The 18,665-nt window shown below is 35.9% G+C and overlaps 1 protein-coding gene and 1 long non-coding RNA gene across 3 annotated transcripts; both read right to left on the reverse strand.

The window, feature by feature from the left end:
- Positions 1 to 770: 770 nt before the first annotated feature.
- Positions 771 to 9,198, reverse strand: LOC110797699 (peptidyl-prolyl cis-trans isomerase CYP22). Of its 2 annotated transcripts, XM_022002802.2 has the most exons (7): positions 8,931 to 9,196; positions 5,876 to 5,899; positions 5,616 to 5,703; positions 4,382 to 4,474; positions 2,804 to 2,836; positions 1,895 to 1,951; positions 771 to 1,218 (listed from the first exon to the last, which is right to left on the reverse strand). In XM_022002802.2, the coding sequence occupies exons 1-7, from the start codon at positions 9,125 to 9,127 to the stop codon at positions 1,108 to 1,110; spliced, it is 603 nt and encodes a 200-aa protein (XP_021858494.1). In that variant the 5' UTR covers positions 9,128 to 9,196; the 3' UTR covers positions 771 to 1,107. The 2 variants fall into 2 exon arrangements, with proteins under 2 accessions (XP_021858494.1, XP_021858495.1); XM_022002803.2 differs by lacking the exon at positions 4,382 to 4,474 and having other exon boundaries at positions 8,931 to 9,198.
- Positions 9,199 to 10,122: 924 nt separating this feature from the next.
- On the reverse strand, positions 10,123 to 11,087 carry LOC110797693 (uncharacterized). The gene is made up of 2 exons (XR_002535915.2): positions 10,556 to 11,087; positions 10,123 to 10,430 (listed from the first exon to the last, which is right to left on the reverse strand). It is a non-coding gene; the product is annotated as an uncharacterized lncRNA (long non-coding RNA).
- Positions 11,088 to 18,665: the final 7,578 nt, after the last annotated feature.

Raw genomic sequence — 18,665 nt, forward strand, 5'->3', positions numbered from 1 at the left:
GAGAGAGAGAGAACAACCGCCGCCACAACCGCGAGATACGAGCGGCGACCAAGGACAGGCGAGCGGCAACCGACGAAAGGCGAGCGGCAATCGTCGGATGTTGGTGGTTAGATTTAGAGAGAGAGGGGAATTGGAGAGATGGGGAAAATTTTGAAATGATGAAAAAAATTAGCGTGAAGAAGAAAATAGGGGTATTTGTTTATTAAAATTACGAAAATGCCATTACAAGGACAATAAATCTCGGTGGTTAGATTTGATTTGATTTGATCCTACAGTCCAAAGAGTGTTCTTAAGAAAAGTGTTCCCCTCTCTCTATCTATCTATATATATATATACCTGCGCGTGGGGAAATCGATCGTCTGACAGGCATGTGGCTGTCAAACAGTCAGACAAGAAAGCTTTTGTTTTCTTTTATTTTCAACTGAAATATTTTTTTTCCTAAATCCTTAAGCTTTATAATTTTTACACTTTATAACTGGAGTAATTGGTCATTTTAACTAACAACCGGACCTAACCTAGTAAGTATACAAAGGCATAGTCTGCAACATCACAAGACAAAACTTGTCAAGTGTACGAGATGCTAACAATAGCCAATGTTAGTCGGTTGACATTTTAAATTTACAAGTCATTTTTTTCACCTCCAGCATAAGCCCTTGCTACAGTCTCCGGTGCACTGATCCTGTATATTACACAGCTGAACAAGGAGGCCGTGGCTGAAACAATCAAACGACGCACAAGTGTTTCAATTTTGGTTATATGTTGGACAGAAATCACTCTATAATTGCTTTCTCCTTTTTCAGCAGGACAGTAAGAACTACAAAACACAACTTCTAGCATTCGTTCTTACACAGGTCAGAAAGTAAACAGTAATGTTTTACAACAAAGATTAGCAAGATATTTATACTGAATGCCTAAGTGACCCTAATCCTGACAGACAATCGCAACTTGCAAGGGGGGCATTAGATTCTCCCGTAGGCCTGAGTCATGAATCCTGTTTTTTAAACATCTTCAATTTGAATGATTTTCCTCTTTTTCTATAAACACAAGCACACATCCAAGTCAGCAGATGATTGAGATGACCATAGCCAGCTATTAAACTCCAATTTTCTACATTTCCCCACATTCAGAGATAGCAATTGGAAGTTTAGGGCGGTTGTTTGGTCCTGTGGCTACATTCTCAATTTTCCTGACAACCAAAAGACCATCTCCTAGCACTCTCTGCAAGAAAATCATTCAGTTCATCAACGATATTACTAAGAAAAGCATAGAGCTAAAGACATTATTTAAACTTGTAAAGCACAAAGCAGTGCTTTTCCCCTGACGGAAAAGAAAGAAACACGAATAAGCAGAAGAGGAAAGGGGTGCTAACTGCCAAGTACCCTCAGAGAGGAGATCAAGAATTACAAACCTAGGAGGCAAGTCCAAACTCATAAAAAGCTGCATGCACAAACTAGAATGGAATATGTTTCTAAAGATTATATTCACTTGGAAAACCACAACTCAAAGAACATGGAAACCGCTACATCAGTTAAGGCTTTAAAAAGATTCACCATGAAAACAAATATCACACTGATGGCCACAGTTAATGGACACTGATTGAATTAAGCCCAAATCCCTTACACAGTAACATATTCAAGTTCAACAGTTGCAGAAGTTTATAAAACATAGGCTTCATCTTTTCTTGAATCTGAACACTTGATTTCTAGCATAAGGCAGCATGCAGGCTGACTGACAAAAGGATGATTGAAATTTGAGTTAAAAGTTAAACTGTTGAAACATTGACTGATGTGCCATACTGCCATAATCACTGATTTACCCAACTTATCTAGTGGTATAATTCCGCAAGTACAAAGTAAGATTAGGGGTTTAAGACTTTAAGGAGCAGGACGCTTACCCCAAATACCACATGCTTATTGTCAAGCCAATCACATTTTGCACAGGTAACAAAGAACTGCAACAAAAAAAATAGTTCAAATCAATTCAGCTGCTCAGCAGGAAAAATAGAAAAGAGAAAGATATGGTCACTCAAGGATGACACTTGAAAGTGAACCTCCATGGAAAACGATATGCTTATTAAAGTAACAGGAACTTGACTAGAAACGATCAACCAGATCAAAAAAAGCATTGGAAGCAGGAGGTGATGGTTCCATTTAACTGTGCAGAAAACAAAGTGTGTCTCATATATATATCCTCCATGGCACATCACAGAGGAAAAGGATGACCAAAACTAAGCTATTCTAGTAGCGCTTCATGGATTTGAATGCAATTGTCCACGTCAAATGCATAGACCAGATTGTCCAAAGGTCATATCAAACTAATCCCCTTTTTTTCTTCTCTAACAACTATTTTGAATAACTGGGTGTGTCCAACGTGTAAATGTTATGTCCTGTAATATCTGAGCGTTCAAGGGTTTCAGAAGTATTCTTACGTGGAATAAAGACAAAGTTGAAGAAATTACAAATATTTAAAGCAGGGTTACACATTTTTGTGCTTTCACACTCCCTGAACTACACATCCAATTTACTATTGATAATCATGTAAAAAGAACCCAGGCCATCTTTCAATTCAGCTCACATTATACCTGCAGTATGCCAATATCTAGTGATGGCTAACAAAAGTTGTCCATTATTAAGAAAAACATTAAAAAAAAGGCTCATTAAACATATCCATGGGCAAAAATAATTTTGCAACTCAAGAAGCCTTTGATCCCCTCTTTCATATTTCACATGCAACTCCACGAGAGGCATTTAGTATATCATACTACAAGGAGTGCAACAGAAGAAATAGGGCACATGAATATTACCTGGCATCCATTAGTCCCTGGTCCACTATTTGCCTGCAGCAAAGGTAAAATTAACAATGAATTAAAAAAAAAATATACTGAGTGAATTAGTGATGTAGAATAAAAAGTAAACAGTAGAGTAGCATCAAAGAGGATAGTGTCTGCCCTAACAAAACCCAAAAATACAGTAATTAGTAAGCAAAACGAGTACATGACACTGAAGTTATACACAGACAAGACAGGGTGCTCTGCAGAAGAAGGGACTCGGGTTATTGCATAACCAGGTCCAAGCTTCAAATGGTACAGGGGGACAATACTAGCTAAAACATGCATTATACGAGAACCACAAAAGCCTGATTGGCCTGATAGCTATGGAAATCAATCTGGTGTATTGGCTAAGAAAAAACTAGTATTTTTCAAAGTTCCAAACCTAAAATTTACACATATTTACTGTTCAATAGGAATTAAACATTTTAAAAGACTTCACACCCAAAGATTCTATTGATGGTGCAGACAAATAAATAACATAAATTTTGAAGCACTATAGTAAATGAAGAAACAATAGCAGAAGCCAGCTCCCTGAATCATACAAGACACAGTAGATGAGATTCCGTTTCTATAAGAAAGGCGCACCCTGGAATATCAAAGAGTATTTTAATCTCTAAGTAGCACCATCACCAATTCACACTACCATAACAGCCGCCCACCCATCCACCAACATACACCCACAAATGAAAAGATTTATAGAAAAGAAATATAGGAACTAATCAGTTTGTCTCCCGTCCCCTCTCCTGACACCAAAACTGATACATCAATAAGAGCATCAATACTAGCACACTCTTAGCTTACTCTTAAGGAGTGAGAAAATTTAAGAGTTAGCTCTTAACAAAAAAGAGCCAACTCTTAGCTACCTCTTCTTTAGAGGTTGATTGAGACATCCTCTAAATAAGAGGTAGCTCTTAGAAATAAGAGGGGGTGATGTGGAGGACTGTGGAGTATTTTGGTTGCTTTTTGTATTAAAAATAAAATTTAAAATATTAAAAAACTATATAAGAGGTAGTGTTTAAGAGGTAGTTTATTTCTTGATTTTTTTTGTAGCTAACTCTTATTAAGAGGTGGTGATGAAGTGCATAAGGAGAGAGATTAAGAGGGGGCAATTTAAGAGTGAGCCTACAATTGATGCTCTAAGAAGTCAAAATGAGTCACTGCTATAAGTCTATGAGCATGTCCTACTAAATGCTGTACGTAGGGTCTTGCGAGGATATAAAAAACATTCTTATACAAAACACCCATCCATTCATCCCCAATCCTACATTCCTACGCTCCTAAATCAAAATACAATTTAGTAACGGAACAACATTGTAGAAGATATAAATTGAAATACACCATGAACTAACCAACCCAAATTTTATAACATGTATCTCAAATGATCAAGTGAAATTAGACTGTCAAGGAGCTAGGAAATATCCAGTAGAACATGCATGTCACTGGTAACATAGAGATCATCTAAAGACATTTGATATTTCTTTAATGATGATAACTTAGAAAGAGAATAATTGACATCCACAAAAGCTTAAAAGAAGAAAATGAGATTAATACCATTGACAACAACCCAGGACCAGTGTGTTTTGCAATGAAATTTTCATCCTCAAACTTTGTCCCGTAGATAGAAACACACCCACTACCATCACCCTACGAAAAATAAAAAAATGTCAGCCCCAATAGGAGGAGAGGAAAAGAAAGATACTATTGACTTCAGCATAGCTAACGTCAATGAGACTTCACAAGATTTAAAGGAGACATATTATAGCCAAAGAAGAGAAATTACACCATTCTCCAATAAAAAGGGTCTCACATTTAAAGTTTACTTAAGAAAATAACAGAAATTCCCCATGCTAGTTGCAATATAATCTTCGCACAGAGATTGTGTACAATTTAAAGTTATCCAGTAATTGATAACTAATAACTTCGGATCCAACAACCAAAATAAACCTTAAATCGAGGTTGCTAAAGTGGTGCACTTTAAATGGGTAAAGAGACAAAAATGTGACTCGCAAAATCTCAAGCCAAACCATTCTTAAAATGGAAGTGTAATACTGAACTAACTACACTAGAAAATTCGATGTATATCGCTCTGTCTCGCCTAGCAAGAAAATGTGGTCAGAGCCAAATTTGTCTATCAATAGAAAGAATCCCAGTTCTTAACCCTTGGTATGCTTGTTCAATATACAAAATGCACAACAGGTCATTCTGCTATCATGTGAATGTATAGCGTAAAGAACAAACAATATTCAATTAGCTAGCTCCTCATACGATACGCCATAATCAACAGGGAGTCAGAACAACCTTTAAATTTGGTTTGTGCAACTAGATGGTAGCTATTCATAAATTCAATAGAGGACATAAAAGATGCCCAGACTGCATCACATAGACGACCACTAGATAACTTCATTCTTACTCTATATGAACAAATTTTCTTTTTCAGCATTAAAAAAATAAAAGAGACTAGAAATTAAAAGCAACCTGAAAGCAACAAACTCATTGGTGAAAAACACTTTTTTCTCCAAGATTTTAGTCTTTTATACCAAAATAATAATAGTTATCTACCATCAATATTAATGCCCCTCATACAAACTACCACAGGGCTACTACTCTGTCCATTTTTATAACCATAGAAGTCATTGGCTACATCTATAATTCATTGATCTGCCCACCCTTCTGTGTGTGTGTGTGTGTGTGTGTGTGTGTGTGTGTGTGTGTGTGTGTGTGTGTTGTGCGTGTGTTGCATCTAAATTTCTAATCAATGCTTTAATGACCCAAGAAGCTGACAGACCTTCAGAAAATCCCCAGTTTGAATCATAAAATCCTTGATCACTCTGTGGAACTGACATCCCTTGTATCCAACAGGCAATCCATTTTTCCTGCCAACACAAACAAACAATGCAGGCAGATATTGAATAAAATCAGAAAGTGTAAGAAATGCTGGAGTAATCAAATCACATTTCCAAGGGCGGTATCCTTTCATTAGTACCCGCACCCCAGAGAAACGAGGTCAAATTTTGATATGCATTAATAAAATCTATCAGAAAATACCTGTATTCTCCTGTACAGAACTGCCTGCAAATCAAGGAATGAAATATGATCAGAGACGTTACATTGCAACAAGTACCAGCAAACTATGCTCCTAGAAATTACGGCAGCACATGCTTTTAAGTTTTAAATATAAAGATACAGTAAGTAAACACAATACTTATACATAAAAATCATGGAGAAGGCAGAACTCAGAATCAGTCAGACAAGAACTTAGTTTAAAAAAGCGCGCCTTAGCACAACGCTCACCTAGGCTCAGCCTCCGGCGCCTTGAGCTCTCCAGGCTCACTGATGTCATCCAGGCGCGCGCCTTTGTGCGCCTTAGGTAAGGCGCAAGGCGCAGCGCCTTGTGCGCCTTCAGTCTTCAGGCGCAGTAAGATGACGTGGATCTTTTATTTACATTTTTTTTTTCTTTTTTAATGATATAAACACACCCCATGTGACCTATCAACGGTCATATCTCTACAACCTTAGCTTTTTGGGTAGTGGAAGTAGCATAAAATGAGTTAATTTTCATATTTCCAGCTTGTAATTACCATGGAAGGTTCTAATTCTAGCACTCCATCAACCCGATCACGCAATGCTTATGAACCGGTAAGAAAATATGGCACTCCAATAGAAATATGTTGTTTTGAGTGTAAATTGTGTTAATTTTTTTCTATACCAAATTTTAAGGTTTATTAGAAAATTATGTGCGCCTTGTATCCAAAAGGCACGCGCCTGAGCCTTGCGCCTAGGCTCCATGGCCCTTGTGCGCCTTAGTGCGCCTAGAGCCTTTTTAAACTAAGGACAAGAATCAAAGCAGCTCCCTCGATGACAAAAGTGACATTTGACTAAAAGACGTGAGGGAATGGAACAAAGACCTCGCTAAAATGAGTTCAGTCTTCAGGCGCAGTAAGATGACGTGGATCTTTTATTTACTTTTTTTTTCTTTTTTAATGATATAAACAGTTAAACACACCCCATGTGACCTATCAACGGTCATATCTCTACAACCTAAACTTTTTGGGTAGTGGAAGTAGCATAAAATGAGTTAATTTTCATATTTCCAGCTTGTAATTACCATGGAAGGTTCTAATTCTAGCACTCCATCAACCCGATCACGCAATGCTTATGAACCGATAAGAAAATATGGCACTCCAATAGAAATATGTTGTTTTGAGTGTAAATTGTGTTAATTTTTTTCTATACCAAATTTTAAGGTTTATTAGAAAATTATGTGCGCCTTATATCCAAAAGGCGCGCGGCTGAGCCTTGCGCCTAGGCTCCATGGCCCTTGTGCGCCTTAGTGCGCCTAGAGCCTTTTTAAACTAAGGACACGAATCAAAGCAACTCCCTCGATGACAAAAGTGACATTTGACTAAAAGACGTGAGGGAATGGAACAAAGACCTCGCTTGTTAATCATTTAACACAAAACAAACCACCAACTGAAACCGAACTAAAATTACAGAGTTTTAGTTTCGTAGTCAACAAAGACGTTATTAATGAGGAGGAACATTTGTCAATTACTACCCAGGTTAGTTGTCACTATGTCACTTACTACATAGAAAAAAAGAAAAAAGAAAAAAAAAAGTTGTCAACAACTACCTATTACACCTTCCAAAAATTGTTCTTCCTACCTATGTCAACATTCTGGATATGATGCCATAAAATTATTTAGGTTGACAAGTAACAAAAACAAAAAAGAAAATTAAAAACCCCATTGATATGTAACCAGAGTTATCGGTAGTTCTCTTAGATCGGTGAATTTGGAGCAAATTATCGCTATTGTACGCAATTATGACGTCATATTCCGGCTAAAATTGGTCGTAATGTTGACTTGGATAACAATAGTAATCATAGGAAGGTTTTTTAGATAATAATTGACTAACTTTTTTTCCTTAATACAGGAAGTGACAAAGTGGCTTATAAAGTACTTTCTCCAATTCTTTTTAGTTACAACACTTTACTGTTCACGCTTGCCAATGCATATCTTGAACAATTAATATATTTAATTACCGATAAGTAAAAAATTATAAAAATTGATTTTCGCAAAATATACATTAAGACGAATCTAATAAGATCCAACATGAATATGTCTTCCTAAAATATAGATCATAAAAAATAAACAAAGTAGATTATGTGAATAGTGCAAAAAACAAAGTGTTGTAACTATTTTGTATTGGAGGAAGTAGATAGTAGTTGGCAAATTTTCCTATTGAGGAAGTCCTACACTTAAATTTCATGAACCCACTAACCTCCCACACAACTATAGAAAAATAACAGTTATAACTTATAACTTACAAGTCTCACAACAACATACACACATTGTGTGTCTTTTTCTAAACATTGCCCTTATGGTTGATAAATAGCGATAATGGTAATACAGTTAAATCTAATTTAAGAAGATTAGTTCTATCGGGAGTTCCAAATGCTCATAGACTCGTCAGTCATGATAATGCAACTCCATACACCACACATTTTTTCTACATAGATGCTTTAACCATCCATTACCACTTTAGACGTAGACACGTAGTATTGAGTGGTAACAAAAGTTTGTGAAGAGCAAGAGATATTTGAGAGTGGTCGAGCATTACCGTGATATTGCCATGTTATCTTGCAAAATTACATATAAACTCATGACCACTACCACTACCACATTTAATTATTGCCTGCAAACTGGGAGATTAGTCAGAGCTATGGATGAACAAATTCATTTTCCCAAATGGTATAGCGTAGGGATCTAGTGACAAATCACTTGCTGGTCGATATTCAGCGTCAACATTTCCACTTTTAGGAACTTATTTAAATCCATTAGCTCACAATTCGAATTATTGTTTAGCTTTACTTCTATTAACTTCAAAAGGATGAATCAGTTGCAAAAGTCCTATGTTTTGTAATTGATCATACGATATACGAAGTAAAATCTATGGAACTCCCCCCATTAAGTAGTAAGGATAAAGTAACTGTTAAGTACTTCGTAGGTGACCTAAATTAACTCAGCACAAACCGCAAGAACAGAAAAATATTAACATAACTTGTAAAGCACAAAATTGCAAAAGATGGAATGTAGATGACCTAAAATTCTCGGCGGTTTTGGGGGCAATATCGGCGAAAAGTTCCATTTTGATGCGACCAGCAGGAATCGAACCGATGGTGATGTCGAAGAACACAATGGGATTTTTGGGGTTAGGAGGTCGCTGATGCCACTCCACCACCATTGTTCCGGCGTTTCCAGCGGTGTTGATAACTGGTGCTGCTCCTATCGCCGCCATGATTCGCTTACTCTCTCGTCTTTCTCACAATTACAACTGTAAACTGTTCCCTCCGGAAAACCCCAGATAAACCCCTTTATTTGTTTTTGTAACAACAGGACAAACTTTAGTGTGAGACCGCCTCACAAAGAAGACCGCCTTATTGACAGCTTTGTTGGCAGTCTCGTGGCGCGTGCTGACGTCATCGTTTTTCAAACTTTTTTAAAAAAAAATTCAAAAAATATTTTCAAAATTTTTTTCCGGCCTTAACTAATTGGACTTTTAACTTAACTAATTAGACTTCTGGCTTAACTAATTGGATTTCAAGCTTAACTAATTCAATATAAGGCTTAAAATTTATTTTCGACATTTTTTTTCTTCGAAAATTATATAAAGACAAATAGTTAAACTTATGAGTCGAATAGTTATTATTTTAAACAAACTTATTATTAACTAAAACTCATAAAATCTTAACTAATTAGTTCCAATGCTTAACTAATTGGTTTCATTGCTTAACTATTTGGTTCAGCGCTTAACCAATTGGTTCCGTTGCATAATTAATTGATTTTGTTGCTAAACTAATTGATTTTCAGACTTAACTAATTTATTTCGGTGGTTAACTAATTAGTTTCGGTGCTTAACTAGCTGATTCCAGTGTTTCACTAATTGGTTCCCATGCTTCACTAATTGATTCCCGTGCTTAACTAATTGGTTATATTGCTTAACTAATTAGTTAAAAATATATACTAAAACTCATAAAATCGTAACTAAACCCCATAAAATTATAACTAAAGCCCTGAATTGAAACTAAAAAATACGTAACTAAAACTCAAAGAACCTTAACTAAAACCAAGAAAATCGTAACTAAAACTTAAAAAAATCTTAACTAAAACGAACAAATTCCGAACTAATTATTTCAAACTAATACAAATTTAATTATAGCTAAAACAAGATTATGTTTAACTAAAACGAAAATAGTCTTAACTAAATATAACAAAAACGTAACTAAAATTAACTTATTCTTAACTAAAACCAATTTAATCTTGACTAATATAAATGAATAAAAGTGTTTACATTTACAATACAAATTTGAAAATTAAATTACATTTCTCTGCTATTTTTCCACCCTGCCCTGTCTCACTCCTCTCCACGCCTAGCAACACGGCAGCAGGAGCACCAACAAAGCAGCCACCGGAATGACAAGCCTAGCGCCTCAAGCTAGCCACCAGACCACGACCAGAGTAGAGGAGCAACCACAACAACGACCAAACCACCAGTCAAAGCGCTGCTCCACCACCATCTCCACCGTCAACCGCGTAAAATCCTCCAACATCGCAGCAACAACCAGCAGTGCAACAAAGCCCAAAAAAATTAAAATCAAAAGAAAAAAACCATACTAATTCATGAAAATGAGATTTTACAATCATCGAATTCGGAAATCGAACTTACAATCATCGCACGATCTCCTTCCTTCGCCGCTGCATCTCCTTCCTTCGTCGCTGCTCGTCGGCCACTAGATTGCCTTGCCGCCTCGCGCGATCTCCTTCCTTCACCGCCACTCGTCGGCCACCAGATTCGACGTCGCTCTTCTCCTTCCTCTCTCGCTGCGAAACCCTAACATTGTCTCGCCGCCATTGCCGTCGCCACTTCTATGGGGAGGAACAGAGAGAAAATGTGATGGGAGGAGGGAGGAGGGAGAAAAAACCCTACCTTCAATATGATGAAATGAGGAAGAGAGAGAAAATGCGTGAGAATAAAAGGATTATATATTTTCGATTTTTTTTAAGCTGATGTCACTAACCACGTGGCAGCTTGATTGCCATCAAGGCGGTCTTTACCTAAAAGTTTGTATAACAACAGTGTACTTCGAGAAAATATTTAAAATGTGATAGGTGTGAAACAATTGTGTTAGGTTATGATACATATGACAATTCATAAATCATGCGGAAAAACCATAAAGCCAGGAAAACATATTATTTACACATAATCATTTAGCATAGTTTAGATGCATACTCTTTGTTGCGTGCCTTCCCTAACTGCGCCCGAACCGAACAAGAACAAGTCTTTAGGACTCCAAGTGTCGTCCCTCCGTAGATAGTCCACAGCACGTCCGGATCCGCCTTAAGATTGACCAACTAGAATCGCCCTTAAGGTACTATTATTTTCGGCACTTTATAGGCAAATGTGTGACTGAATTTTCTCTCAAAAACTCACTTTGAATACTTTGAAAACTTGTTATAAATTGTGAGCCCTAGCCTCATATTTATAGGGGTATGGAAAGGGAATCGTAATCCTATTCAGATACAAATTAATTAAACCTAGAATCCTACAAGAACTCTAATTTAATTAATTTATCAAATAGAATTAGGAATTTAATCATTAACCGAACTCTGCATGTTTTAGGAAACGTGCACGAACACAAACACTTGCACACACACGCACGGCTGCCTCGATGGGCCCCATGCGTGCGCGCGAGCAGCAGCCCACGCAGCGCCCGCGCGCGCTGCGCGCTGCGCGTGCTGTGCGCGCTGTGCGCGCTGCGCAGCCTGCTGGCCCTGGCCTTGCGCTGGGCCTGGCGTGGCTGTTTGTGCGGCGCGCTTGGCTTGCTGGGCGATGGCCTGGCTTCGTGCTGGGCCTCGTCCGGCAGGCCTCGTCCGATTCTTATTCGTACGATGCGCTTCCGATTAAATTTTCCGATTCCGGAATTCATTTCCGATACGAACAATATTTAATATTTCCGATTCCGGAATTAATTTCCGTTTCGAACAAATATTTAATATTTCCGTTTCCGGAATTATTTTCCGATTCCGGTAATATTTCCGATTCTGACAATATTTCCGTTTCCGGCAATATTTCCGATTCTGGCAATATTTCCATTTCCGATAATATTTTCCGATACGTACCATGTTTCCGTTTCCGGCAACATCTACGACTTGGATAATATTTATATTTCCGATACGATCCATATTTCCGTTTCCGGCAATATCATCGTTTCCGGAGTATTCATTTCTTGCCTGTGACGATCTTAGCTCCCACTGAAACCAAGATCCGTCGATTCCGAATATTCATAGATGGAGTATTTAATGCCATTAAATACTTGATCCGTTTACGTACTATTTGTGTGACCCTACGGGTTCAGTCAAGAGTAAGCTGTGGATTAATATCATTAATTCCACTTGAACTGAAGCGGCCTCTAGCTAGGCATTCAGCTCACTTGATCTCACTGAATTATTAACTTGTTAATTAATACTGAACCGCATTTATTAGACTTAACATAGAATGCATACTTGGACCAAGGGCATTATTTCCTTCAGTCTCCCACTTGTCCTTAGGGACAAGTGTGCATTTCCTAATTCCTTTGTCGCTCGATGCTTGCTCTTGAACATAAGGTAAGAGTTGTCATCCTTATTATGTCCAGAGGTGTTCCTCGGTTTCAGAGTTCAACTGATCAAATAAACAGATAATCATAGCCTATGATTCATCCGAGCACGGCCATGCATTTCACAGTTTCTAGCTCTCCGAGTGGCCTTGTACAACTTTTAAGCATCTCATCCCGATTTATGGGAGGACAATCCCAATCTTGCGATCTTGAGATTAGACTTCGTTTGATAGGTGATTACCTGAGCGTTGCCTTTATAGCCTCCTTTTACGGTGCGACGGTTGGTCAACGTCAAAGCAACCAGTTCTCAAACAAGTAATCTCAAATCACTCATGTATTGAGGATTTAGTGTCTAATAATTTAATGAAATTTACTTATGACAGATTTTCATCTCTTACAGTAAAGTTTCATAGGTCTTGTCCGATACTAGTCTTCCCAAAGTAAGTATCTATGCAAATGATTATGACATTGCCATGTCCACATAGTTCAAGAAACAGAACTACTAGTCATCTTGCATTCTAATCGTCTAACGTTTTCTATGCGTCCAATTTTATAGAAAACTCCGACTAGGGACCATTTTCAACCTTTGACATTCAAGTTCACTTGATAGACATTTCTTAGTCACAGGACTGGTCCTGACAGTCTATCTTGAATATATCGTCAAATTTGAAGGGACTCATCATTTAATACTAAACCAAGATTAAATGGAATATGAAAATACATTTCATATATGATAAATGTTCAACCCCATTGTTTTACAACCATGGGCCTCAAACCCATCTTTAAAACAGTTCATGGAATTCAAAGCTATGCTTGATTTCCAGTGCTACAACGTGAGTGTTGCTTCTCACTTGTTGCATAGGTTTAGTTATCATTCTTTGCCAATCTTAATATCCTTTTCATCGAATGTTCTTCGAGATATGATGATAAGATCTTTTCGAGTTTGTTTATTATGTGATCTAGTCTTTCTTACTTTGATGGTGGTTCTACGCATTTTGCAATGAAGAGCCATCAAGTTTGCAGACATGTGTTCCACCAAAGTTCAATGAAGAACTCATTAATATAAACAACTCTGTTTTATTGCTTCTTAGGCAATAAGTACTTTTACTTCAACTGTTTAGGTTGCTAGTGATGCTTTGTTTGGATTTACTTATCCAAGCAGTTCACAGACATGTGGAAGACTTTCCAGCTGTATCTTAGAACATAGAAATTAATATTTTAATTTCCCACGCAACAACTCATGGTCTCCAATCCATGTTGCCATTTCAAAACACGATGCTCTATAGCTCGTCCTTATCAATGGTTAACTCCAAAGGGTCTTGCTTGATCCTTTGCCAGTGTTTATGCGTGTAGCATCAATATTTAGCATATCTTTATTTCCTTGAATCAAGAACTATTCCTATGTACCTTTTCAAGTACCATAAGTATTCTTGATCTCAATCTAGTTGATCTTCACTTAGATCAATAGAGATTGGTATATGTTCGTCATGCCTAAAGTCATACGATACGTTTTTGGCGATCCTCATATTATATCATACATGATAAATTCTTTTGCAGAATAATTCCCAATTGAATTCTATTCATGTAACTTCAGCTTATCTAGTTTCAGTAGATACTAAATCCAGCTAAATTCTTTGACATATAATATAGGTTTAAGAATCTCATTTAGACTCTTTGATGTTTAACTTAGTAAATGCTTATACATAGTTCAAACATTCTTTACTTAGATTTATTCACATGGGTCGAATATCTCCAATGGAGACTTTCGTGTTTGATTTAGTAAATGCCATTACTTAATCCAAAACAATATCATAAGATCTTTGTAAATAGATCTTAATACCCAGTATGTACTAAGTTTCGCCATGGTCCATCATTGATGAATAATTTCAAATCTAAGTCATTAGCATTTGAATGTTATTTCACAATATAGAGATATGTGTGTGATACACATAGGACCAATTAAGTTTTACGTACTCCCACTAAACTTCTTATACATCTATAAGAATCATGTACATTTTATGAAACTAAAATACTTATTAGCTTCACTAAAATACAGTTCCAACTCCCAATTGCTTGCTTAAATCTGTACTTAGATTTCGTAAGCTAGCTTTCTTTTTCAAGCATTTATTTGGATCCACAAATCCTATGACATACCATGTACATAGTTTATTCCAACATTTGATTGAGGAATACGTTTTGTCATCCAATTGCTATATGTACCAATATGCAATCATTGCTTGAATTATAGACTTGAGCATTACGATTTTGCATGAGGTTTCAACACAATCCATGCCATGAATTTGCTTGTAACCTTTAGCAACTAATCTAGCTTTGTGTGTGAACACAATTCCATGTTTGATGGTTTTTATCCTTAAAACAAACTTGCAACCAATAGGTGTGAAACTATTCTTGCAAATCAACAAAATTTCAATTTTGTCATCAAAACATTGAGTATGTTTTATGGCCTTTAACCAATTAAACATATAGTCTATATATGGCCTCTAACCATTTTAGGGAATCTGGGTTTCGTCATAGCTTTCTTACAAGTCACAAACTCATTAATCTACATGATAATAGTTTGACTGCAAGTTGTAGGTTTCTTCACTATCTAATGGAAGAATCGCATAGCTTCAATGACCTGAACTCCATGTTTCTTCACTATCTAATAGAAGAATTCATAGTTCCAGTGACTTGAACTCTATGCCTACTAGGGCATAGAACATCAAACAATAGAATATCAAATAGCCACTTGAAAGTCCTTTGAATATTCTGTTCTCCTTGAAGCACTTGTAAAGTCTTCTAAGAGATGTCTATTCTTTAAAGCCACTTCTAAAGTCCTTAAAGAATAAGTTCGGATTTTCTGAAGCACTTCGAAAAGCCTCCGGAATGTCCGTTTATGTTTGTTGTTCGTCTCGAAGACTTTCGAGGTCTATTTTCTCCCACTTGTCATTTTGGAAACGAATCTCCAAAAGGACATTATTTCGAGCAAACAAACATTATGTTCTCAAAAATTCGTGGTAGAAACAATACCCTTGTGTCTCATTTGAATAAATCACAATGAAACATATATCTATACTTGGGCCTTAGTTTGTTGAATAACAAACACTAAGCTCCCACTGAGTTTAGCAACTCTCTAGATATATATTATCGAAAAGATATTCTGAAATTACTTTTCAATAGCTTTGACGAATTTGGTTTAGTTTGGTGGTAGTTGAGCATTTTGTTTTAGAAATTATAGGAAAATTCTTTATGATTCATCATTGATCGAATCAAGTACTAATTGACTTCGATTATTCCAACTAAGATATGCCATATCTTATGGACCTAGATTGTGAAATTACAACACACAATCATTGATGATCATATTTGGTCTCAAGTAATCATCAACATGATCTAACCTAGATCTTTATGATTTCTTGCCAAGTGGATTTTATACTTCTGAATCTTTGAACTAGCCAAACAGATTCAACTTATATCACATTTGAGTAAATAAACCTATATTCACTCAAATCCATGTGAAATAATAAAGTCATAAAATCTTTCTTTAGCTTTGAACTCTATTGTCTAGGCGTTCTAACAATAGTTCATATCTTTTGTTACTTTCAACAAGTAAGACTAGTCGTCTTAAATTGATCTAAAATCAATGAACTTTCAAAAGTCCATTAAAATAGAGCTTTTGAATGTTAACTTGTTGATATGGTCTAAGCAACAATGCCAAAGATTAGTGGAACTCAAATCAAGGGTTTGATTTGAACCTAGTAAAGTTCTTTAAAGAGTTGTTTGTTTTAATCAAGCATATTGACTCAACCTGTAATTGACCATTTCATTCAAATAAACAAACAAACAAGCATTGTTTTTGTTCTTCTGAATGTGAGTCTTTCTGTGTTTGAAGCAGAAATTTAGGTATGCTGATTATGGAACAAAATAGCCATTAAGTTCCAACCTTTGATAGGACTTAAAACAAACTAGATGACCCTACAACTAATGTAGCATTGCCATGCTTCATTTCCCACTTGTAGGTCATTAGTGTATCCTAGCTTCCATTGTTTGAGTTATTACCGAAGTAAGAACCTCAAGCGGTATATGATACCAAGGAAGTTTGATTGCTAGGTCACTCCTCTTTAAACATAAACTTATAGGTAGAAACGGAATCGTAAATTCCTTTCATATGTTCCTTTGTTTTCCTATTTCTTGTACCCTTTTATAGTCTTAAGAATTGAATTCTTTAGTGTTGACTTTTATACTTTGTTAGACATGTCCAATGTCACCAACAAGGTTCTTTACCATTTATGTTGAATATTTTGTTTCAACTAGATGATCTTACCAGAAGCTTCTAAAGTTCTCTAAGCATCGATCTATTCGAATGTCTAGGGACTAGACTCATTCGAGAATTAAATGGACAAAGATATTAGGTTGTTAACCATTGGTAAAGCTGAGCGTATTAAACTCAATGCTTTATGATCTCAAAACTACAGTGTATTTTGAATTCACAAGCACCAATTGGTTTGCCATTCGATTTTGATATTCGAAAACAACCATAAAAGTCGCTATAAGAAACGTACATTTTAAATTGCTCACTTTCTCTCTTTTCCGTGAATCGTTCTTGGATTCACTACCAATCGAGGAAATTTACTGTTACCTTTCTAAAAGGATTTATTGCAGTGCAAGATATTTAATTATAAACAATAATTAAAACATACATTGAAGCATGCAAAGTCTAAACATTTATCATGAATAATAACTTGAAATTAAAGCAACCATGCAATTCAAACAAGTTATTAGCATTTTATTCGAATTATGTGTTCCGGCAGGTGTGAATAAAATGATTCCAAGATCCTAAAACCATTGAAGAATTAAGCACAGTTTGTCGACTCAATTCTAAAACATTTTAGGTAAGCAAAAGCCTTTTGCTAATAGTCTAGAAACTACTCTTGGTTGATAGGCACGTCTAAGAACTTATTAGGTAAACCTATCGATTTTGCCACGACATAAAAGGACTCCTTACTTATATCGTTGAGTTTCACCAAAACTAACATGTACTCACAATTATTTGTGTACCTTGCCCCTTTAGGACCAATAAGTAACACCTCGCTGAGCGAAAACTATTACTAGATTGATGTAAAGGATATCCAAGCAAGTGTATATTTTGGCATGGCACCTTTTAACTCAATTTTTAAGTTTGGAACTTAAGGCTCTTACTATGTTGGTTAGATTTTAAGTGAACTAAAATCCTTAATCATGCAACATAATCAAGCTTTTGATCTCATGCATTTTAAGACATATTTAAAACAATAAATAACTTAAAACATGCATAAGATATTTGTGATCTAGTATGGCCCGACTTCATCTTGAAGCTTTGACTTCAAAGTCCGTCTTGAAAATCTCCGTGGGAGGCACCATTTTCTTCAAATAGGATAAGCTATAACTAATTACAACTATTTGATGGTTCGCAGACCATATTTGAATTGAAAAATAACTTTGGTACTTTAGACCAATTACATTCAAATTAATGGTACGCATACCATATTTTCTATCCTATTTGGGCCATACTAGTCACTTCATAACCTGCAAAACAGTACATATACAATATATACCATTCACCCATTCATTATCATGAATGGCCCACATAGCTGGTTAGTAAAACACATTATGCATCACGTAAACATTTGCAGCAATTAATCAAGGGCACCAATAATCTACCAATTATTCAGTCCTTATTAATTCTAATCAAGTTGTTTTAACCTTAAGGATTTGTAGACCTAATCAAGAGTTTATGACTAAAATACGCTCCCACTTAAACCAATAAATTTATATGCTTTACTAATTTTAAACATAAAAATGTATTTCTAGTCTAACCGGAAACATACAAATTTAATTAAAATTTAAAGCTCATATAAACTTATAATTGAATCCAAAAAGTTTAATTTAATTTCAGTCCTATTTAAATTAATTCATGATTTTAATTTTAGTAAAATAATTAGAATAAATAAAATTTATTATAATTACAATATTCAAAATTAAAATCCAAGAAAATAATTTAAATTATTAATTTTAAAATTAATTAAAATTACGTGAACTGGAATTTTCAAATTAAACATTCAAAACGATCTTTAATCGTAACGCAAACACCCTACGCGTTGCACGCCCATGGGCCGCACGCACACAGCCATTGCTGGCCAT

Source organism: Spinacia oleracea, chromosome 1, assembly GCF_020520425.1.
Source record: "Spinacia oleracea cultivar Varoflay chromosome 1, BTI_SOV_V1, whole genome shotgun sequence".
In the NCBI taxonomy this organism is placed as follows: Eukaryota; Viridiplantae; Streptophyta; class Magnoliopsida; order Caryophyllales; family Amaranthaceae; genus Spinacia; species Spinacia oleracea.

What these genes read in the sequence shown, in the direction of transcription:
- LOC110797699 (XM_022002802.2), bottom strand. Translation starts at nt 9,127, where the DNA reads ATGGCGGCGATAGGAGCAGCACCAGTTATCAACACCGCTGGAAACGCC. An exon ending in AAAACCGCCGAGAATTTTAG is followed by an intron (nt 5,900 to 8,930) that starts GTCATCTACATT and finishes CTTGATTTGCAG; the next exon opens with GCAGTTCTGTACAGGAGAAT. An exon ending in ATAAGCATGTGGTATTTGGG is followed by an intron (nt 1,219 to 1,894) that starts GTAAGCGTCCTG and finishes ATTTTCTTGCAG; the next exon opens with AGAGTGCTAGGAGATGGTCT.